This window comes from Lepidochelys olivacea (assembly GCF_965140295.1).
Source record: "Lepidochelys olivacea isolate rLepOli2 genome assembly, chromosome: 3".
Classification (NCBI taxonomy): domain Eukaryota; kingdom Metazoa; phylum Chordata; order Testudines; family Cheloniidae; genus Lepidochelys; species Lepidochelys olivacea.
The window spans coordinates 168520606-168545796 of NC_140413.1; the positions used below are offsets into that span (position 1 = coordinate 168520606).

General features: G+C 39.5%; 1 protein-coding gene across 3 annotated transcripts in view; it reads right to left on the reverse strand.

The window, feature by feature from the left end:
• Positions 1-6397: 6397 nt before the first annotated feature.
• The window catches only part of TRAF5 (TNF receptor associated factor 5), a 39196-nt gene continuing 20402 nt past the window's right edge, over positions 6398-25191 (reverse strand). For all 3 annotated transcript variants that reach the window (XM_084622245.1, XM_084622243.1, XM_084622244.1), the window contains exons 4-13: positions 17879-18098; positions 15837-15894; positions 14382-14483; positions 13383-13547; positions 12549-12626; positions 12087-12161; positions 11734-11826; positions 10207-10347; positions 9465-9633; positions 6398-8152 (exon numbers count right to left, since the gene is read on the reverse strand). In XM_084622245.1, coding sequence (XP_084478371.1) covers positions 7575-8152; positions 9465-9633; positions 10207-10347; positions 11734-11826; positions 12087-12161; positions 12549-12626; positions 13383-13547; positions 14382-14483; positions 15837-15894; positions 17879-18093 — 1674 coding nt within the window. In that variant the 5' untranslated portion in view covers positions 18094-18098 and the 3' untranslated portion in view covers positions 6398-7574. The remainder of the gene's footprint in view (positions 8153-9464; positions 9634-10206; positions 10348-11733; positions 11827-12086; positions 12162-12548; positions 12627-13382; positions 13548-14381; positions 14484-15836; positions 15895-17878; positions 18099-25191) is intronic.

Here is a 25191-nt window from a genome sequence, read left to right on the forward strand (position 1 = left end):
CACTTTCCCCTCAATTATCGTACACAACAGTTTGTCACTAGGGCTGCTCACAGCAGGTCTGCATTTTTCCTGATGAATTTACACACGGTAATCAAACAACATACCTGAGAGTATGCACTGATTGCCACTGTGACTAAAAAAATCCCAATAGGAGCACAAAGCTAGTTTTCAGTGCTAACATTGCCGTCTAGGTGCCTGCAGCTTACCTGGCTATGTATATGGCATTGAGACCTCTAAAGATAAAAGGCAAGATCCAAGGGCTATTTCAATCCCCACTTTAGAGGTTTGGTTGGTTTTTTTTTAAAGCAGCTGGCAGTTTCTTCCTGGTCTGTCCAGGCAGCTGGCATCACTGAATGCCCCATATTTAGAGCCATACTAAGGGGAGAGGGAGCTGTTTAGAATGGCGGATGTAGCCCCAATCTGAGTGGGTTGTACTTCCTCTGACATACAACACAATAACCTAGACAAACCTTAATTCAATAAGGTTTAATTTAATTCTGTACGTATTTTAAAAGTTGTCCATTGTATTAAAAATGCAATTGCTAATATATTATGGAATTATATGTAATTTCTCTAGGAAATCTGACTAATGCAGTATTTTGAAGTATTAGGAACTTAAAACAACTCCTTCGGATAATACACGTGAAGTGGATTTCCCTAGAAATATTTGGGATGAGGGGAATGCAAAGGACTCCCAACTTACCTTTTGAATTTTCACCTTGTGCAGAAAACCATTGTCTGGGTGATTACCCATTCACAATCTCTTCAAAGGCCCAAACTGGATAAATGACTCAAAGTTATGAGGGTTCTTGTTCTGCACAAAATCGTGTTATAAACTCAAAACCACAGGAAAACCCTCATGTGGGATTTTGAAGAACTGCTCACCTGCCAGAGCCCATGTTGGAGTTGGGGGGGGGGGTCAACTCGAGTTAGCTTATTAGCATCCGTGTAGGTGGTTCTGTATTTTTAGTGTTTTCTCTTATGCTTTTACCTTAAGAATGAAGTGTGCTTACTTAGCAAGAGCTGTGTGGTGACCTGTATCAGTGGTGATTACATGGTGTACAGTCTCTGAAGAGAAGGCAAAAGAAGCCTGGTTGGGCAGCCTGTCTTTTGCTGAGAATATCATCATTTAGTCAGGGGACTGTGCAGCCTGGAAATACCCTGGTCAGAAGTGAGAGAGATCCATGTCTCCATTCAAGAGAGGAGATGGTTGGGGAACTGGAAGCCTATACTAGGTGACCTTGCTGGACGAGAGAGGGCGCATACCAGTGCAGTTGCCCTGAGCTGACACGCGTGCCTCTCAGATACCTTGAGGATCTGCTTTCTTACACTTGGGCAACACGTACATTCCTGGTCATAGAATTGAGCTTGATGGGGATTCTCTCCCACAGGAAAGAAAGGAGGACAGACTTTGGTTCTTGCACTGGAGAAGGGTCCAACACCTTCTATCTCCAGCCTGGCAATTCAAGTGTGAACTTTACTGTTGTCATGGCCAAGCCAGAAGCGGGCACAGTACACCAGAGAAGTTACTTTGATAATCCTGCCATGTTCATGGAGGATAGGCCCAGCAATAGTTATTAGCTCTGGATATCCCATAGCATCTGATTGCCAGGAGGTAGGACTTTACAACAGGGGATGGATAGCTCAATAATTGCCCTGTTCTTTGTTCATTCCCTCTGAAGCAGCTGACATTGGCTGCTGTCAGAAGACAGGATGCTGCGCTAGATGGACCATTGGTCTGATCCAGTATGGCCATTCTTATGTTCGTACCATCATAATTAAAGCTACGTTTTAGTTACGGGTATTTTAAATGAAAGTCATGGACAGGTCATGGGCAGTAAACAAAAATTAATGTCCCGGGACCTGTCCATGCCTTGTACTATATACCCTTGACTAAATGTTGGGTGTTGGCAGGGTGGAGGATGGCGGCACATGATCTGGGACCCCCGCTGCTGCTTTCTGCTAAAGCATCTGGTATAAACTGCTGCCAGAGACAGAATACAAAACCTGATGGATTGCTAGTCTAATCCAGTGCAGTGAATTATAAATTGGTACGTGCAGCTGCTTTACGATGTTAAAATATGAAATACCCTTACATAAATAAGGTAGTTTTCATTTTCTTTGTAATAAAGGAGTGTCCTTTCTTGGATACATAGCAAAAAACTCTGGGATGCAAATATCTATCCAGTATCCCATTCTCTTCTGTAAAAATGGTTTAAAAATTCTGCCTGAAGTTGTTAATGCCACAACCACTTTAGAAGGATGATGAAGTTCAGTTTATTCTTTACATATTTTACTGGTACAGGTATGACAATGGGATAAAAAATGACAATATATTAGTAAAGAGTTATCCAGAAAGGCTAAAAACTGGTCAATAAATACATTAAAAACATACCACATGTTGCTGTAGAAATGTTGTATACTCATTAAATATCATACATTCGCATTGAAAAGTTTTTGGTGTTTTCCATGCAAGTTACAACTTGTCTTTTCTCTAACATCTATGCTATGCAACATTCCTTCCTTACTAGGAACGGGATGATATCTAAATTCCACGTTATAAGTAAAAACACCTGAAAAAACAAAATCCCAACTCTCAACTGCTTTTATAAATAAGTTGATTAAAATGCTTAAAACCCTTAAAAATGTAATTTACTGAGCAAATTCTTTATAAAAGGCAGTCTTTTAAAAGAAAGCTGTTACCATAAACCCAAAATGGGTTGCTTGTGCTTCAGCATGTATTTCTTTAAATTATTTTAAAACTATATTCATGGCAAAAAAGTAAATATAGTCAACAATTACAGAACAAGAGGTTGCAATATGGATTGGATGCAAGTTTAACATGCTTCAAAATCTGTCCAAGAACACACTAAACATTTGTCAACATCACAAAACCATCACCTAATCTAACCATCTGAAATGGAGCTCTGATAATACTTAGTTCTTTGCATGCTCAAAGCACTTCCCAAACATTTTCTATTAGTTCTAACACCCCTGTGATGCAAGTATTATCCCCATTTTACAGTTGGGGAAATAGAGGCAGAGGGAGTTAAGTGACTTGCTCAAGTCCAGACCATGCCCTCCCATCTCTCTGAGTTCTATAATACTTTTCTGTATTTTACTACTAACATTCTAGTAGTTTTATGGAAACAGGTGGTAGGTATCACTTCCATCAGTCCTAGTAGTCATTCATATTACATCATTTTGAAAGTTACAGCACAGATGTTACTGTAAAAAAAAATCAACATTAGATCCACTTTAATGCACCATATTGGGTCACAAAGTTCTAGCATGCTGCACCTTTTTAACACACACCCATTCTTTTCAAAACAAAGTACTAAAGACATAAGATCAAATTCTGCTCTCTAGTATAGGTGCAACAGCTATTAAACTCAGTGAGAGTTGCAGTTGTACAACAGATAACAGAATTTGGCCCATAGCATCTGTCCCTGGGAACATCTATAATCCCCACAGCGGCCCAATATATACTGGCACAGTACCATCAAAATTGAAATATACCACAAAGATGTGGAAACGTAGCAGCATGGAGAACTTTCCAATTTTAACAATATGCCTATCTGAACCATGTCCCATAATCCATCTGAGAACACCAAGTTAAATTTCTACCAGTCTGGAAATTTCATCTAAGACGATGACGGCAAAAATGTCATGTTTTCTGCCAATTACCTAAAGCTATAGCATTCAGCCAATATTAAGATTTTCATATGAAATGTCAGGGCACATTAGTAATTTTACCCGTTCTTGTCCTTTTCCTGCATTTTCTACCTAGTTCCCTACAGTCCTTGCTCCACTTTGGTTTTTGTCCTCTTGTCACAAGCTTACTCCAGATCCTTCCTGATGTCTTGCTGCCTTTTCAGAAGAGTCTCTAAGTTTGCCCCCACTGTTGGGTTGCAGGAGCAACTAATTAACTTTACATATCTAGCTATCTGATTTGCAAGTGAAGACAGACATCTAAATTCTATTACTTGTACCCACAAAATGATTATGGATGCACAATTAGAGCCCTCTTAAAAGTGTCCATAAAGCTTCTGCAAGGCACACATGCACTTGTCCCCACTCCTTCCTTGATAGTTGTTCCTGTAATCCCCCGTGCCTGAACTTGGCTTGTTTACGCAGCCAGTTTCGCCCCAAAACCCATACCCAGGCATAAATTCACCTGCAATGGAGAGGGAACTCAGAGCAAAATTCCTAGCTCTCCCACTTCATCTGAAATGCAAAACAGAGCCTGAAAGAAATGAGGGTCAAATTCCTAAAGTGCAGAGTACGCAGAGTTGGGGCTGGATTTTCATGAGAACTCAGCTCCCAGTTAGGCCCCCTAGATTGTGAGCTCTTTGGGGCAGACACAGGCTTTATGTTCTGTGTTTGAACAGCACCTAGCACAACAGGGGTCCTGCTCTATGACTATGGCCCAAAGCTCTATGGCAATATAAATACTAATAAATGAAGTGGTCAGATTTCCAGAAGTGCTCAGCAACTAGCATTTCCTTTTGAGGGCTCCTGGGCATGAAGCACTTTTGAAAAGCTCATTATTTAAAGTAGGGCTATCATGTGATTAAAAAAATTAATAGTGATTAATTGTGTGATTAATCCAACAGTTAAACAATAATAGAATACAATTTAAATATTTTTGGATGTTTTCCACATTTTCCGATATATTGATTTCAATTACAACACAGAACACAAAGCCTACAGCGCTCACTTTATATTTATTTTTTATTACAAATATTTGCACTGTACAAAACGAAAATACAAGTACAGTAATGCAATCTCTATCATGAAAGTTGAACTTACAAATGCAGAATTAAGTACAAAAAAACCCCTGCATTCAAAAATTAAACAATGTAAAACTTTAGAGCCTGCAAGTCCACTCAGTCCTATTTCTTGTTCAGCCAATCACTCAGAGAAACAAGTTTGTTTACAATTACGGGAGATAATGCTGCCTGCTTCTTGTTCACAATGTCACCTGAAAGCAAGAACAGGTGTTTGCATGGCACTGTAGTAGCTGGTGTTGCAGGATATTTACATGCCAGATGCACTAGAGATTCATATGTCCTTTGTGCTTCAGCCACCATTCCAGAGGACATGCGTCCATGCTGATGACGGGTTCCGCTCGATAACAATCCAAAGCAGTGCAGACCGACGCATGTTCATTTTCATCATCTGAGTCAAAAGCCACCAGCAGAAGGTTGATTTTCTTTTTTGTTGGTTCGGGTTCTGTAGTTTCCACATCGGAGTGCTGCTCTTTTAAGACTTCTGAAAGCATGCGCCACACCTCATCCCTCTCAGATTTTGGAAGGCACTTCAGATTCTTAAACCTTGGGTCAAGTGCGGTTGCTATCTTTAGAAATCTCACGTTGGAACCTTCTTTGCAATTTGTCAAATCTGCAACTACAGAGAATTCTTTCCTGGGTATCTGGCTGGTGAGTCTTGCCAATGTGCTCAGGGTTTAGCTGATCACCATATTTGGGGTTAGGAAGGAATTTTCCTCCAGGGCAGATTGGAAGAGGCCCTGGGGGTTTTTTGCCTTCCTCTGTAGCATGGGGCACGGGTCACTTGCTGGAGGATTCTCTGCACCTTGAAGTCTTTAAACCATGATTTGAGAACTTCAATAGCTCAGACATAGGTGAGAGGTTTATCGCAGGAGTGGGTGGGTGAGATTCTGTGGCCTGTGTTGTGCAGGAGATCGGACTAAATGATCATGATGGTCCCTTCTGACCTTAATATCTATGAATCTATGAAAGTGTTCTTAAAATTAACATGTGCTGAGTCATCATCTGAGACTACTATAACATGAAATACATGGCAGAATGTGAGTAAAATAGAGCAGGAGACATACAATTCTCCCCCAAGAAGTTCAGTCACAAATTTAATTAACGCATTGTTTTTTTTAACGAGCGTCATCAGCATGGAAGCATGTCCTCTGGAATGGTGGCTGAAGCATGAAGGAGCATACACATATTTAGCATATCTGACACGTAAATACCTTGCAATGCCACCTACAAAAGTCCCATGCGAATGCCTGTTCTTACTTTTTGGTGACATTGTAAATAACAAGTGGACAGCATTATCTCCCATAAATGTAAACAAACTTGTTTGTCTTAGCGATTGGCTGAACGATAAGTAGAACTGAGTGGACTTGTAGGCTCTAAAATTTTGCATTGTTTTGTTTTTGAGTGCAGTTATGTAACAAAAAAAAAATCTACATTTGTAAGTTGCACTTTCACAATAAAGAGATTGCACTACAGTACTTGTATGAGGTGAACTGAAAAATACTGTTTCTTTTATAATTTTTACAGTTCAAATATTTGTAATCAGAAATAATAATATGAAGGGAGCACTGTACACTTTTTGTATTCTGTGTTGTAATTGAAATCAATATAGTTGAAAATAGTAGAAAAACATCCCAAAATATTTAATACATTTTAATTGGTATTCTATTAACAGTGCAATTAAAACTGCGATTAATTGTGATTAATTTTTTTAATCCAATTAATTTTTTTTAGTTAATCGCATGAGTTAACTGTGATTAATCAACAGCCCTAATTTAAAGCAATGCTTCTCCACACACATCCTCTTTTCTCCATCTTTGGGGAATGCTTCATGTTAGCAGAAACCCTTCAAGTGCAGTTTCCAAAGTTCTGAGCCACTGCAGGGCTGCTAAGTCACCAAAAAAATAAAATAAAATAAGTTTCCTCCACAGGCAGAAGAGGAGCAGAAGTTTCAAAGCTTTTGCCCCTGCCTTCCAGCAGTGGACTCAACTGGTCTGCTACTCTTGTAGGTTAGTAGATGGGCTGAGAACCCCAATAACGATCATATCTTGGGAGGCGATAAGCACCAGCAGCTTCCATTGACTTCTAATGGGGACTGGGGATGCTCATCACAAATCAGGATCTGGCCCAAAGCACTGAGCAGGAACACAGGGGACACTAATGACATCAATGTGAGTTGTGGTTGCTCAGCACAGCTGAGTAAGCAGGCCAGAACTATAAGACATCTTCATCCAGACTTTCCAATAACTAGGAGCTCTGAAATTCCTGGCTAGGTTTTTCCTACCTGGCTCAGCTTTTCTCCCTTGGTTTTTAAAAGTCAAGGTGCTGCTGGGAGCAGGATTCAACTCTTCATTTGCAGGCAGTGTTGAAATGATTCCCTCGCAAACCCACAAGAAATGCACCTAGACACCACTATGATGGGAGCCCTATCAACGTCTGTAAGTGACTGGAACCACAAGCTTGGGTTCCAAAGTGCCTACTGCAGTTTCATCTTAAAATGCCAATCTTGAGATGTGAGCCAAGCATTCATTCCCAAAATATATTGAACAGAGTCAAAATACTGGTTTGAATATATTGATTTGGTTCACACCATCCAACTGGACTTACAGATCCCAGACACAGAGAAAGTAAAAAAGAAAGGTTGGTGATTTGGCAACTCAGTAGCTATCATGCAGTCAAAAATATAGTTGGACTAGTGGCAATTCACTGTTGTATGAAATTGGCCAATAGTCACTGAGAGAAAGCATTTCTTTATCATTAAAATAGTCATGTCTTCCAGGTACTTCATAATTCCTCTAGGTCAGTTAAATCCACAACAACTTTCAAGAACAGAGTGTCATCTTTGACATAAGTGTTCTTTGCATTTTCCAGCACAGTGTGTGCCACAAACCTTGGGCACCCAGAGGCAATATTCATCTCTCCATCTGGCCTTTTGAAACTGCTGCTGTTAGGGTCGGCTCTGAAGACTTCCACAATGTGATTTTTTTTCCCACTTTGGTCCAGAAGCATAAGTGTAACTTTTTGCTTGAAAGGCCATGGTAGCAATGAGTCAAACTCCCCTCTCATCACTACGAAGTATAGGGAGACATGCGTCCCTTTTCCTGAGCCATCCCCATTCAGATATGCTCTTGCACATAATCTGTACCCACAGCGGCTGGTATAAAAAGGCTGGCTGAATATAGAGACAGTGCGGCCTTCCATGGCTTCCTTTTTCTTCATCTTGTAGTCCATGATTTTCCAGATTAGTTTTCCATTGTAACATGTGCCCTCCAAAAGCTTAAACCGCTCTTCGTTTTTATTGATCTGTGCTTTGTGAAGACCGATGTGGACATCATGTTTGTTGGACTGGCCTTCCAAAACAACTTGGGAAGAAAGACACACAAAACATCCAGTTAGGGAAAATTGTGATTGAGACAAAGTGAATTACAGACTAGGGGACCGTAACAACTATGTGGCTAGAGCCCAGAGTTTAGAAATAACTGAGGAATCACAGGAACTACACAAGACAATTAACTTTGTGGCAGTGGCCATTTCAGTGAGTCTGCTGCCATTAACATACTTTAAGTCAAGAGAAACCTCTTAATTCCAGCACAAAAGACCCCCGTTTGAAGACTGCCGTCACACATGCATCTTAGAGATGTGACAGAGATGCAAAGTTTGGATTTGGATCTCAACTTCCTTCAAGTTTGGGTGTGTTTAGCTATATGAGGTTTTGGTTCAGATCTGTTGGATAGACACATCCGTGTTCTAGTCATTTATTCAAAAAGCATTTCTTTGTAATTAAAACAGTCATGTGTTCCAGTTACTTTTCATAATTCCTCTAGGTCAGATAAATTCACAACTTTCAAGAATGGAATGTCATCTTTGACATAGGTGTTCTTTGCATTCTCCAGCACAGTGTGTGCCACTGATTATTCTAAGAATTTATGCTAGTATTTTCAGGTTGTAGCAGGAAAATAACCTGACACTATGGGGCCTAATTCTGAGCTCACAGGTGAGAGTGAGGAGTAACACATTAGAAGTGACAGGAGAACCAAGCCCCACGTGTCCTACAATAGCGGAGCATTACAGGCTGCACAACAAAAGCAGCTTACATAGAACCCTGTTGTGCATAAATTTCTTGAACATGACCTAACAACAACGACAACAAAAGCAGCCCACTGGAATTTAAGGAACAACAGGGTAACAAATAGCAGCATTAGTACAGTGGAAGTTACCAAAAAGTGTAATCTTCCTGTAGTAAATTTACCCTTACTCTCTCAGGCTAAAGTTTTTAACTTCAGAATCCTATAACAACTTCACTGTAGGATTATTACACTTTTTGATAACTGCCACTGCAATTACAAACGTTGTCACCCAAAGGGCTGTGCACCAAGAACTATGACCAACTATGGTCAGTAGAAGAAGGCTGGAGAGAGGGCACAACTCAATGCAAGTTATTGCAAAGGTTTACCTGTCATCCACCATGAATATCAAGGACATTTATCACAGAAATGTCGTCATCATTTTGGTTAAACTTTTTGTTCGGGCTGATGTTCATTTTGAAGAGCCACATCAGGCTAATTGTGCAAACAAGTTGATGGGGAAGGTGATCCAAACTGATAAACAACATCACAGCCTCTAGTAACACCAGTTTTTACTCAAAAAATACAAAACAAAAAAATCCGAGCATACCTAAACGCTGATCATATGTCTCCATAAAGGAAATCTTCTGCTTTACATTTTCAATAGTCTCCAACAGTGGCCTCAGGTCAAATTTACTTTGCTGCTCGTTTGACATTTGTATTAGCTGGCGCACTTGTGTTTCCAGCCATGCAGATTTATCAATATGACTGGCAAGAGTCTTCAAGTTTAATGCAGGAGGAGGGGAATGAACACACATTAATAAAATTAATCATTTCATTTGAGATTCAAAAATGTCTTTGTATAATAGTAATGTTGACTACACATTACATTCAAGAATATCCTCATTTGCCTTTGGAATCCTTCAAATGTTTCCTCATGATTAATTCAGCATTCATTCACTAAGAATCAATGTCTAATTCATTACCATTCACCATTTATTACTTTCATCTCAACTGGTTTGATTAATTTACACCAGCATAACTGAAATTGGAAACTGGCCTTATGAGTCCTATTCAGCACACCTTACTCTGGTCAAACTCCCATGGAACTCCCAAGCTCCCATATTAATTATAATGGGAAGGCTGTATGTATTGTATTTTAAAAAACAATAGTGGTTTAAATCCATATATGGAGCACAGTGCACTCCAGAAATCAATCCAAATTCATGCAGTAAGTGGCTTTGAAAGCTGGTGTTCGTTATTGTCCTGGCATTAATTACAACTATTGCTGGATAATTGTATTCCAGGCCATAAAAAAGCAATTTGTCAGTAAGATAAAGTAAATGTCTCACCTGCGTGTTTACCATCAAATTGCTGTTTTTCCCAAGCAGCTGTGCAAACTGTCTGAATTCCTTTTCACACTTTTTAACTGTGTCTGCTAGCTGTTGGATTTTAATCTCTTTAAATTCCAAACTCTTATATAGGTCAGATATCTAAACAATGGAAAATGAAGAGTGAAAACTCAAGCCTATCCAAAGCATACAGGAAACAGATTAAAACGTATGGAAGCTATATAGGTACACATGGAAGGGTATATTGATGTGCTGCACCAACATACTTAGATATAACAACTATTTTCCTGTTTCAAAATGTTAACCCAAAATCCCTGGATGGGGCAGAGGTGAGGATGGAATCCCTGCCTGTGTGTGTAAAAACCATAAGCGTTTATTGGCTTTGCTAAAGAACCAGATTTTTTAGTTCGAATGCTGTAGGAGACTCAGACCACCAAATGTTGACTAGCCACTAGAGGGGGACAGAGAGCCATACTGTGTTAGGAGGGATTAAAAATGCATTGCACTAAAATTATTGGCACCTAGTCAGTGTAACAGATGAGTTAGGGGGAAGCACTGGCTCCTAGTACTGCAGTAATGTGCTACATTGTAGAATTCTGAATCATTTACTGTTTTTGCTCCTTTGTTTTTAAATAAACACACATATTGGTCTGAATTCATTCTGAGGTTTATATCTGCTTCTGCTGATAGAAGCCCCAGGTGCTGGGTCCCAAACAGCGGAACATCTCTTGGGGGTAGAGAGCAGCTGGTTGCTGGGCATTCCAGGGTGGCTGCAACTTCCTCTCCATTGGGAGGAAAGGGGCTGCAGATAGTGGATGGTGCTGCCTGTAAACAGGGCCTGGCCTGGGAATCCCCGAGGCACCTATCCCTTGAAACTGCATCTTTGCCACCGCCCCCCCAGCCAATTTACTATGGAACCCTAGACAAAACTTAGGATGCCATGTCCACAGCCCTTCCCCCCAAAGGGAGAGTTTGGGGTGAAAAACAGCAAGGAGAGCAGTGGCAGTGAATACACAAGGGTGCAGTGCAGGGGTGGGGTTCAATCTAGCTCAGTGGTTCTCAAACTGTGGGTCAGGACCCCAAAGTGGGTTGCCACCTCATTTTAATGGGATCGCCAAGGCTTGCTTTACACTTTCTGGGGCCCAGGGCTGAAGCCCTAGGGCTTCACGCCTGGGTGGCAGGGCTCAGGTTACAGGCTGCCCATCTGGAGCTGAAGCCCTTGGGTGACGGTGCAGCTTTGGCCCCCCTGCCCAGGATGGCAAGGTTTGGGCTCCCTCCTGGAGGGGAAGGGGGGTCATGTAGTGATTTTTGTTGTCAGAAGGAGGTCGCAGTGCAATGAAGTTTGAAAACCCCTGATAGCTTATTGGCTTCACTGGAAAGGGTTTTTGACTGGCTTGCAGAATGTGGGATGAAAAGTTTAATATTCTTTAAAGAGGAGGCTGGGCCAATCCCAACACATGTGCAACCTGGACTTTTCTTTTACCAGTTAAAAACTGTTGAAGAGTGTTCATTACATATGTTCATTACCTGTTCTTCCAATTTGGAATTCTTGTCTAAAATTTGTAGCATGTGTTCCCTCAGAGCAGCGTTCTCATGTTCTGCAAGCTTTCCTCTTTTAATCTGGGGGTGGGAGGGTAAAAAAAATAAAGGCAGATAAACAGAGCTGTTAATAGAAAGTTCTGTGGGGCAAGTGGTTAAATGTTTCTTTGCCTGCTTCAAAAACAGACAAACAGCTCCAAACAACTGCTTACTTTGATATCTTAAATCACATTGAAAGGGAGTCTGAGAGGACAGAAAAATAGTTACTTAGGCTACCATCCTTTAGTGCTTTTGGAGGAAAACCCCAGTCACAGTACAAATGGAGGTCTAGATTACAGTACCTTTACAGGACAGCCGTATTGTTTATAGGGACAATCTACTTCTGCCTCAGGACACACACAGAAGTGCTTATCCATCTGCAAGTATTAAAACAAATTGGTAGTGATAAATTTATTGAATTATACATTCATTGAACCTAAACTCTTGCATAAGGGGTGCAAAAAGGCCAAAGTGATGTTAAGATACCATTTGTCACATACAATGGAGACTGATTAATCAGTGTCAACGAACGAGACAGATGGTTTACAATAATGCAATGTGCAAAAGCTCTGCAAAGCATAGCATGTTCTATGATATGCTTTGATAAGGTCATGTATCAATTTTAGGAACAAACAGAAGTAGCATCTAGAGGAATGAAGCAAATTCATCCCAAATGTGGAACGGTGAGGCCTACGATGTAAGTTCTAGTTTTCACAAAACGATACAATTTGCCAACTTACAGTAAGTGATCAAACAAATAATACCTCCTTTTTCAGAATGATCTGAGAACAGTTGTGGAGACAAGGCACAGGAAAATCAGGACATTCATTTTTCTCATGGTTCTGGGGGAGAAAAAAAAAAGATTAGGAATGGCTTATACTTGTTATTCATGAATAACTCAATTTTTCTAAGATCGTACAGTGCATGCAAGAAGGAATAGGCAAGATATATATTCTGCACAGCAGCACATACTTACATCAATACACACATTGTTGGCACACACACACACACACACACACACCACGTTAAAAGAATGTTATGGTTGCAAAAATCAAGCACTCAATCGTTAGGAAATGCCAGAATTAAAAGTTGCTTGTGCAACCTTAATTCAACCCTCTAAAACGTGCATAGCATCCTAGGTCCTCTCAAAGGAAATGTTGCCAGAATTTTTTTAATATGAGCAAAACAACATACTTTTCCCTAGCCTTGATCTCAGAACCAGCTAAATCATTTTGGCTGAAATATTCAAAAACCAGATTTAGACATTTGAGGCCAGATTTGTCCTTTATGTAATTCCACAGACTGAGAGGATAAATTTGGCCCATTGGCTTCAGCACACGCACAAAAAAATTTACTAATTTGTCAGAAATAATATTTTTAAATATACAAATTTTATTTTTAAAAAGTATTTTTTAAAGGGAACAGATGTCAACTTTGTACCTACAGTTATCAATATTGTTATAAAATACATGTATTATATGTTCTTCAGATACTCAAATGAATTTTGTTTCAGAAGCATAAAACCTCATAGCAACTTTGGAACTTTTTTCACAGCAATTTAAACAGTTGAACTTTTAGGAAATCTTTCGCAATCTTACCTTTAAATGAATTGAAACCACATATTGATTACAGTACTGGCATATTTCTTCTCGAAATTTACAGTGCAGACTTAGGTGATCTTTTAAATCTTTCCGAAGAATCTGATCCTGACATTCATCATTAGTGCACTGAACACTTTCAAATAAGCATTGCTGAAGGTGATCCTGTGCCATGCAACAACAAAACATCATCATACTTTAAAAGTCACATGAGTGTAGAATGCACTGACTAGGTTAGAGTTATGGTTAATTGTGTCCTTACTTAAATACCAAAGCGTCTGCTAGAGATATTAAGACACTACATAGGTTTAGTTAAAGAAAACTAAACAACGCTTTCCCAGTAATGGCTCTGATAATGAAAGTCAGAGAAAGGTCTGAAGACTCAGAGAGAATCTTTGCTTTGACTTTCACTCCTTGTCCAGTTAATGTCTCAAACAGGAACCAAACTGAAACAATGTATGCTGCACTACCTCTTTCTCTAGGTCCTCAGAGCTCGTCAATCACCGTGGCAGCTACCTGCCTGAGTCTCCTTTCTCTCCGTTTCTGCAGAATTTTAACTTCTATTTTAACAAAATTACTGGTTTGTGCTCTCATAGGAGCAGAGAAACCTTCTGAATGTGACCCAATGTAGTACTGTCTTACTGAGTCAGCTGAAAGACAGAGACATTGTCACAAAGAGAAAGGATGTGTGTTAACAGGAGTCCTTATTAAGCCAATTATTTAAAATATAACGGATGTGGACTTACAACTGCAACAGGTTCGGCTTAGTATTTAAGTTTCATGTTTACATATAGTAGTACACTGAATAGGTCAAATCAAGACGTATGTTCTTAGGCCAAACTCCAGTTACAGTAATCTCAATGCTGTAATAACCCTGAAACCTAATGACAATAGTTTAAAGGGGAAAGAGCAAATTAATTTATGACAGGTCAAAGTTTTGACTGACTAAAGTCTTCAGAATTTTGGCCAATATATATATAAAGATACTTTAACACTAACCTGGTATCGTCCCAGAATTATTTTTGAATTGCATTGAGGAACATTTTTGCAAAATACTTGCAAGTTGAGAACTTCTCTTTTACAGCAATTGTCTTTGAACACCTGCAAAGGAAGCAATCTACAATCACAAAATTTACGAACTTGTGTCATTAAGAACACAAAGGACAGCAACCTACCACAAGAAATCTTTTAAATGAGAGGCGTCCACTCCAGCTGCTAGTGTGATTCCAAACAATGTCATACTGAAAACATATACTGAGAATAGCGGTAAAAGGAAATCACTGACAATACCAGGAGACTAAGAACAACAGTGGGATGTTTTGAAGCATGAAATAAAAACAGGCTGACTACATGGATTATGCATTGAGCTACCTATCGTATTGCAGCTTTGGAAACCTGGGATTGAGGCTAACCTTGATATTTCATTCTAGGACCTGCATTGGGCTGAAGCTGTTGTAGAGGTGATGCTTTTAGCTTCTGGGAGGAGGGGATACAATGCATTGCTCATAAGCATCTTCCACTTGTTGGATGAGAGCTAAATTAAGCTCTCAGAGCAGACTGTCAGCCTTCTTTTGTGATCTTCAAATGAGAAGCACTATAACAAGCACAAAGTATTACTATTATATTAATGGTCCCAAATCTTTTTTGTGTGTTACTGTTGCCACCACAACTCATGCACACAGTAAACGGGGGATGAATCCACTTAATAAGATGGTGAGTGAAATACCTACAACATCCCTAACACGTGGAATGACAGGCACAACCTGATACCCAAGTTCCTTGCTGGGTAGGGGATGTGAAATCCACTGGGACTCTGTCCTGGCAGAAACACATGGGTACAGGGAGGGCTCATGCTCACACTCTGGGCCAAATAAATATATTCCTAAAAGGACGTGGCTTAAAAAATAGCCATTGTGTGACCTTTCCCCAAAAAAAGAATACCAAAAAAAAAAAAAAGAAGTGTGCAGGATTAATGAGTTACATTGAAAATAGGCAAGGTGATAGATTACGTTAAAACTAAGTACTGTTAAATAACCAGAATAGGAGGCCGGATTAAAAGAATAAGAAACCTATTCTCTGCTGTAAATACATTTCAAGACCAGAGACATCTTATGAGTCCACCAAGTCTGTGGGTATAGGCCATATACCACTGGGTTTAAGGCAGGACTCCCAAAACAGAGTACTAAGATGGCTTTATTTTGAAACAATTCAGTGGAGTGTAAGGTAAAAGCTCCAGCTGTAAGGCATTAATGTCTTACTTCACTAACAAAACATCACCAAACACAGAGCTTCCTTGCTCATTGTTTCCAGAGATGAAGGTGGCAGTGCCCTGGTTCATTTAAAGGCTGAGAGCTGCATTTGTCCCTACTTTATCTTAGTCTTCTGTTGGAGCCCGCCCCCCTACAGGCTGGATGTCCAAGCAACCATAACTACCAGAATTATTCCTTTTCTTACCTCATGCGCTTTTATTGTTTCTTTGTCTACAGGACACGTGGGTACTGCATTAAATTCTCTACATTAAAAAAAAAAAGGGCAGAAAAATGTTAATTCACAGAATGCTTAATTCCTTCTACATAGGCTTGGCCATACTGATTCAGACTATTGGTTCATCGACTTCATTATCCTAGTGGCCAATACCAGATGCTTCAGGGACAAGTGGGAAAAGCCCCATAATGCACCTTGCTAATTTTCAATACTGCATGTGGGGATTAAATGTTTGAATAGCACTTTGAAAATGTATTGTGCTAAGAATTATAAAGCCAAGTTCTACCCTCAGATTAAGTAGGAACTGCATTTAGTATGAGGAAAATTTATCCTGTTATTAATAAGTATTTTTTTAATTAACAGAATTTTATTACCCAATGACTATACATTGCTAGTAAATGATGTTATATTTGGGAAAAACCTCACAGTGTAGGTGAAAGGATCATTATCCTTTGCCTAACTCAAGCAATGCCTTCCCTTCCATGCTTGAGACCTTTTAAATGTGCCGAACTATCTCAACAAGTTATGAGAAATACTAAAAAGAAAGGGCAAGAAACAAAATACCTAATGATATATTATCCAAGGAGTGACAATCCAAAAGAAAGAGAACCAAATATGAAACATTAAAAAGTATATTTAAAGATACTGACATCTTTATGTGTAACAAAGTTTCAGCGAAGTCTACATGGCCAACTCCAACCTTCAGTTATATAAGGACCATATATCAATGTATCCCCACTGTGCAATTAGATCTGTGTGGGTGAACGAACCCCTTTTACCTCTGATGAGCCCCCCATGAAGTCAACAGACCCTTTCACCACTGTGAGCTGACTGCAGGATTGGACTGATTCTGATCTCTCATCAGATTTATAATGGTATAACTCCATTAAAGTCAATGGAGTCACACCAGTACAAGTGAGAGCGGGATCAGTCTAACCACCAATATAAACTACTGTTTAACGCAAATAACAACAGGCACCTAGATATCATGGTGACAGACAGAGTTCTATGCCCATTCAATCACCCTGCTGGCTGGTCTCTCACCTGTCATATTCTATAGTATAAAAGCTCAAAATTTTTATCTGAAAACAATTGCATCAGACCCACAACTTGATTTACTTTGTTTGAATTGCCAGAAAGACCTCATGTTCCTTACCACCACCTATCCAAACTGTACTCAGGACCTTTTTAAAAAACAAAAAACAAAAAACCCAAACACATACACACATGTACACACTCCTTGATCCCCAAATGACAGATTGTATCTCAAGACATATGTACCTTTAGCCAATGGGAGTAGGTGCCATTCCCGGTCTGCTTTCAAACACAGTCCACACACTGAGTAGAGTCCAAACTTGTCCCCTTCCTGGGGTTTGGTTTTATTATAACAGAGAAATTAACCAGAATAAAGTATAAAGTTCAGCTCAATCCTATTGTGTGGGTTTGACCACACCTAGGGTTGCCTACCTCGACACTCACTCACCCCCCTAGATTCTTTCTAGTCTCCCATATAGCTGAGGTCTTGTCTACACACAAGAGTTAAATAGATTTAGTTAAATCGATACAGAATCTGAGGTAAACGGATGTACTTCCCCCTTCTGCGTACACACATCAGTTTCTAAACCGATTTAATTAGATCAATATAACTTTTACTTTAGAGAACGCCTCAGAAGGGTAGCAAGTTGCCAGCCTCTGTGAGTCAGCAGAACTAACTTAAGCCTTCCCCCCAGTCTGATCAACAGCTGCTACCAGATTGGAGTGTTTCAGGCTAACATTGCCAACCTGCTACACCAACAGAGACTACGTACTTTACACACGCATCTCATAAGGTTTGTTATTGAGCCCAAGCCCACTGAAGTCAATGCATTTTTCTGTTGAATTCCATTGGCTTTGGATTAAGTCCTTTAATATTGTTATGGCATTTGGTGTTGATTTTTGAAAGATGTTGACTATTGTTAATTGTTGGGGGGAATTATTTGTAGAGGGAAGAGAGAGAACTGTATTGTTCTTACCTCAGAGAAATAATACAATGCTGGCAAAATCTGTGACCACATCCTGTCTGGTGAGGATTGTGAAGGACTAAGTGGCAATAGGCACATTTGTACCGTTCTTCTAAGGTTTCAACAAAGTGGTAGTCAGTGTCAGGTTCAAAGTCTAGAGAAATGCCACTGGTGGAATTCTGGCGTGCGAAGATGTTTGAGAGACCAGTAAGTTCTTCAGAGGCCATGGAAGCTGTATTGGAAAGCCAAGGACAAAAAGTTTCAATTTAAGTACCTTTATGACCAGTAAAATCACCTCCACTACAGTTTGCAAGATGAACATTAATGTGTTTTTGGACTCATTCTCTCGCCGTAGACTTCAATACGGATTTCAGATTCGAATGCAGGATCAGTTACTAGACAGCAGTACAAAAAATATCATCAAGGCACTCCAGAATGATGAATGATTTATTTCAGAGCTAGCACCAACGTTTATGATTGTGAAGAGGTTCACAGTCTGAAAATTTCTCCCCAACAGAATGGAGGTTACTTTTCCCTAGTTCTCGTGCTAGATCCTGCAATCCTTACTCAAGCAAAACTGCCACAGACTTCAATTAGGCGTAACTTGGTCCTACAAGTCCCAGGCATCAAAACTTTACATACAGTAATAAAAATGCCTTGGATTTGAGCCCACACACCTTTACTAATTCATTTAAACTAGTTCAAAAAGAGTAATGTCTCACCAGGGTTCACAGCAACTGGAAGAAAGAATGATGACTTTACCATAAGTACAGATTTGACAGAGATCAAAGACTTGGGACCCAATACTTCTCTTTCTGATTGATCACCGATTTACACCAGAAGGCTAGAATTCTATTTTTCAGAATCTTACTTTAGTTAGTTATTTGTATGTTATTAACTGCATTAGTCATGTTTGAAAAGAAGTAGGGAGAAAAGCAAGATTGCAAATCAGAATCGTAACTTCATTTTTTTCTCTCTCAGTCTTATCAGGGTTTGAAATAGATACACCATTAATTTCGAGCCTAAATGGTTCACCAAAATAAATAAATAGATAAATAAATAAAAGTCATCAGACCTTAAATCTGTGTCAGGTCCCTCAGTCTAGGGCAATGGGTCTCGGACTGATAATAGCAAATCCTTACCCTTGAACGAGTGTAATTTTCATCCCTTAAGATGCAACATACATAAGAATTTTTTTTTCTGCTCCTGTTGCTGTTTACTGACCAACAGAGAAGTTTACGTAGTGATGTTAACCTAATTAAATACATTTAGATATGGGATGTGTGTAGCAGCAGAATACACCCATCATATTAACCTACATTTAAATGACAAGTTCACTCACAACACACTCTATTGATCATTTTTCCATCTTCTTCCTTACTCATAGCGTAGAGCACAACTAACTCGTGGAAACATGGTTCATGGTAAGGTAATTAAAGTGTTTACTTTTCTTTTACAGCACTGTCCTTAGGGCAACACCGATATACAAGTTACCTTACTGTATATCAGTGTGTAAGAAACTCAGTCAAGATCTTAGGTGCTGCCCAGGGCTGTCAAGCAATTAAAAAAATTAATCATGATTAATTGTGCTGTTAAACAATAAAAGAATATCATGTATTTAAATATTTTTGGATGTTTTCTATATTTTCAAATATACTTGATTTCAATTACAACACAAAATACAAAGTGTACAGTGCTCACTTTATATTTAATTTTCATTACAAATATTTGCACTGTAAAAATACAAAAGAAATAGTATTTTTCAATTCACCTTATACAAGTACTGTAGTACAATCTCTTTGTCATGAAAGTTGGACCTAAAAATGTAGAATTATGTACAAAAAATAACTCCACTCAAAACAATGTAAAAGTTTAGAGCCTACAAGTTCACTCAGTCCTACTTCTTGTTCAGCTATTGCTCAGAAAAACAAGTTTGTTTACATTTAGGGAGATAATGCTGCCCGCTTCTTGTTTACAACGTCACCTGAAAGCGAGAACAGGCGTTCACGTGGCATCGTTGTAGCTGGTTTCACAAGATATTTACGTGCCAAATGTGCTAAAAATTCCTATGTCCCTTCATACTTCAACCACCATTCCAGAGGACATGTGTCCACAACAATGATTGGTTCTGCTCAACAATGATCCAAAGCAGCGTGGACCAATACATGTTCATTTTCATCATTTAGTCAGATGCCACCAGCAGAAGGTTGATTTTCTTCTTTTGGTAGTTCAGGTTCTGTAGTTTCCACATCAGAATGTTGCTCTTTTAAGACTTCTGAAAGCATGCTCCAACCTGGTCCCTCTCAGATTTTGGACGGCACTTCAGATTCTTAAACCTTGGGTCGAGTGCTGTATCTATCCTTAGAAATCTCACACTGGTACCTTCTTTGTGTTTTGTCAAATCTGCAGTAAAACTGGTCTTGAAATGAACAACTTGTGCTGGGTCATCATCTGAGACTACTATAACATGAAATATATGGCAGAATGCAGGGTAACACAAAGCAGAAGACATACAATTCTCCACCAAGGAGTTAATTCACAAATTTCATTAATGCATGATTTTTTTTTAACGAGCATCATCAGTGTGGAAACATGTCCTCCGGAATGGTGGTTGAAGGGGCATACGAATGGTTAGCATGTCTGGCACGTAAATACCTTGCAATGCCTACTACAAAAGTGCCATGCGAACGCCTGGTCTCACTTTCAGGTGATATTGTAAATAAGAAGTGGGCAGCATTAGTTTGTGATAGCGATCGGCTGAACAAGAAGTAGGACTGAGTGGACTTGTAGGCTCTAAAGTATTACATAGTTTTAAATATTTGAAATAAAAAATAATAATATAAAGTGAGCACTATACACTTGTATTCTGTGTTGTAACTGAAATCAATATATTTGAAAATGTAGAAAAACATCCAAAAATATGTAAGAAATTTCAATTGAATTCTATTGTTTAACAGTGCAATTAAAACTATGATTAATTTTTTTTAGTTAATCGCGTGAGTTAACTGTGATTAACCAACAGCCCTACTTCTATCATATCTTGTTGGCAGGATTCCTTTTTATGTCTCTTCTGTGGCACACTATTTCTCTTCCACAGTTATCTCCTACCCCTTAACCACTTTCTGTTCAGATACATTTTGTATATTTTTGCTGTTCTTTGAGTTTTCATGAAATTCTTAGTGGCACAAGCAGCTCTTAAAGGGCTGAATCCAGATCCTATGAAGCCATTGGGAGTCTTTTCATTCACTTCAGTGGGGGTCGGACTGTGTAGGCATATTCTTAATATTTGTGATTCTGTTCATAATAAATTGTAAACCTGCAATATTGATTTATAATATTTGTAAATCTGCATTTATAATTCTTCTATTTGACATAATTGTAAATCTGCAATATTGATTTACAATTCTGTATTAAAGCTTGCAAACTGTACCTTGCAAACCGCAAGGTATGGACTCTAAATTGATACTTTCTCTCACTTGTTATTAAGACTGACGCTTGTAAAACTAAACCGCTCATATTGATTCTAAATTGATACTTTCTCTCAATTGTTATTAAGATTGACGCTTGTAAAACTAAACGGCTTAATTGATTCTGCTTTTTCTGTATTGACGCTTTCCATTGATTGTAATTGAGATTGACGCTTATAAATGTAAATCAATGAATTAACGTTACTTTCTTAAATGGTTATGTTCAATTGGCTTTACTTTGCCAACAGATACTTTGTGATAGAGATTGACATGCTTTTTAACCAACTTCACTTTATGTTCAATTGGCTCTACTTTGCAAACGGATACTTTGTGATGGAGATTGACATGCTTTTTTGTAACACCCGTGAAGAGCCGCGAATTGGAGCGGCGCTCATAGAAATGTCACATAGAGACTCCCACCCTCTATAGTTTGGATCAGGAATGTTAAAAAACGGGGAGTCTCAAATAAATAACACCTTTGTATGATAAAAGAAAGTCAATACCGAAGGAATGTTAAGAGACAGGGAGTCTCAAATAAAATAACAATACTCGGTGAAATGAGAAATGTGTTTTTATTAAAGTAAGGAATGTATGTGAATGAATGGTGGGTTTTGGAATAATCAGGGAAGTGCCAGCCTAGGAATTTAACATCAATTGGCCGAAGAAGACACCAGGTGGAGACAACCAGAGAACCCCACCGGAGGGCAAACTGGGATCCACCCGACCAATTCAAAAGGATGAAGAAAGCTGATGAGCACCTGACAGCCGTCCTGGAGCCGTCATGACTAACAATATGACAAAGCAAATTCCACGGACTGGCATAGGAAGAAATTCCTATAAAAATGGACACTAAGGACTGAGAACTTTGAGTCTCCAGTTCTGCCACTACCCTTCAGGAGCATCGGATGCGCATCTGACACGGACTCGGCTCCATTCTCGTGTACAGGTTACCTGGCCTGTACTCTGTCACGAGCAACTTCTAGGCTGTTAACTAGAACCCCTATGCAGAACTGGTCTGAATGAATGAATGAATATATAGATAGATAGATAGTTAAGTAAGGAATAAGTAACAATACGACAGTGTGAGTTTTATATTTCTTTTTATTATATTTACAATAAATGTGGCATTTTGCCTTGTCCCTTTAATAAGATCCTGCTGGTTTTTATTTTATTGGTATAACAACTGGGCCCAAAACGTAAACTCTGATAATCTGACTACTGCAATAAGTGAGATACCACTACTATGTGTTTAATTCTGCAACATAATTCTGACCTGAGAAGCCCCTCTAGTGTGGATATATTATTACAGAAAACGGAGACAAAACCATACCACTTTCTAGCTCAGGTTCAGTAGGTAAAATTAACCAAAAGTTTAAAATAGAATATTAAAGGCAATTAAGAATGTGAGATTAAAAAAACAATGATTTCATGATAAACATTTTCATTCTCTTCACAGGTCAGTGTCCTAATTCTGATATTTACATTACATTTAAAGTGCCAAATTCATCTCAGCCCCTTTGCCTTCATTTAGATGGAACGTCAGACTTACACAAGTGTCTCCAACCAGGCATAACCTAATGGCTGCAACCCACAGGGGACATAAGCCCTAACAACACTATACAAGCATAAAGCTTTAGTGGGGTTCTCAAACTGTACTGCACCGTGACCCCCATCTGACAACAAAAATTACTAGTTTCAGAGTAACAGCCGTGTTAGTCTGTATTCGCAAAAAGAAAAGGAGTACTTGTGGCACCTTAGAGCCTAACCAATTTATTTGAGCATGAGCTTTCGTGAGCTACAGCTCACTTCATCGGATGCATACCGTGGAAACTGCAGCAGACTTTATATATACACACAGAGAATATGAAACAATACCTCCTCCCACCCCACTGTCCTGCTGGTAATAGCTTATCTAAAGTGATCATCAGGTGGGCCATTTCCAGCACAAATCCAGGTTTTCTCACCCTCCACCCCCCCACACAAATTCACTCTCCTGCTGGTGATAGCCCATCCAAAGTGACAACTCTTTACACAATGTGCATGATAATCAAGTTGGGCTATTTCCTGCACAAAACCAGGTTCTCTCACATCCCCCCCACCCCCATACACACACAAACTCACTCTCCTGCTGGTAATAGCTCATCCAAACTGACCACTCTCCAAGTTTAAATCCAAGTTAAACCAGAACATCTGGGGGTGGGGGGGTAGGAAAAAACAAGAGGAAACAGGCTACCTTGCATAATGACTTAGCCACTCCCAGTCTCTATTTAAGCCTAAATTAATAGTATCCAATTTGCAAATGAGTTCCAATTCAGCAGTTTCTCGCTGGAGTCTGGATTTGAAGTTTTTTTGTTTTAAGATAGCGACCTTCATGTCTGTGATTGCGTGACCAGAGAGATTGAAGTGTTCTCCGACTGGTTTATGAATGTTATAATTCTTGACATCTGATTTGTGTCCATTTATTCTTTTACGTAGAGACTGTCCAGTTTGACCAATGTACATGGCAGAGGGGCATTGCTGGCACATGAGGGTGAGAAAACCTGGATTTGTGCTGGAAATGGCCCACCTGATGATCACTTTAGATAAGCTATTACCAGCAGGACAGTGGGGTGGGAGGAGGTATTGTTTCATATTCTCTGTGTATATATAAAGTCTGCTGCAGTTTCCACGGTATGCATCCGATGAAGTGAGCTGTAGCTCACGAAAGCTCATGCTCAAATAAATTGGTTAGTCTCTAAGGTGCCACAAGTACTCCTTTTCTTTTTGCAAAAATTACTACACGACCACAAGATGGGGAACTGAAGCCTGAGCCTGCCCGAGCCCTGCTGCCCTGAGCGGGAGGGAGGGTGGGGGGGGGGGGTGAGGGGCAAAGCCAAAGGGCTTCAGCCCCATGCATGGGGCCTGTAACCTGAGCCCTCGGGCTTCATATTTGGCCCTGGGTGGTGGGGCTTTGGCCCCAGCAAGTCTAAGCCAGCCCTGGCGACCCTATTAAAATGGGGTCCCGACCCATTTTGGTGTCCCAACCCACAGTTTGAGAACCACTGGTATACAGTAAAATATATATAGTACATATAGAACTGCTTGTGTACAAAATCACCCTTGCAGATTGCTCTGTTTAGTCACCCCAAGTGAACAGTCTTCTGTTTCAACCTAGGGACAATTTTCCATTTCTCTCCATTTATTTTACAATTGCTGATCCTGTCCCCTCTGAAAATGGACTTCCTACTTCTCTGGCACTGAAACCTTGACCAGGAACAATTTTGCTTTTCTGCCACTAATCAGAGACATAAAAATGCAGAACAGAAGAATTGCCAGACCCGTGGTTTGTCTAGTCCAGTATCCTGTACAATCGACAGTACCAGCTGCTTCAGAGGAAAGTGCAAGAATCACCACAAGGGCCAAGCATGGAATAAATTTCTAGCAGGGCAGTTTTATTACTACCCTCTTCAGTTAGTGGCTAGAGTGCCCTGAAACTTTTCCCCTATGATTTTTTTAACCCCTCTCATTATCTATGTATGGTGTCCAATGCTTTTTTGAATCCTACTATGCTGCTGGACTAAGCAATCTTTAATGGTGATGAATTCCACAGTTAACTGTATGTTGTGTTCAAAAAGCACCACCACCTCTTTGTAGGAGTTTAAATTTTTTTTTGGCCTTTACATTGACTGTACTCTTGTATTTATCTTCTCTTGTAATATTTTTGCCCAGCTTATCTATGCCGTTCAGTATTTTATACACCTCTTTAAGGTCTCCTCTGAACCGGTGTTTCTCAACCACTGGGCAATGAAAGGAAAGCAAGGGGCTGAAAATTTTATCACATTTCCTATATGCCAGGAAAATAACATTTCAAAAACAAAT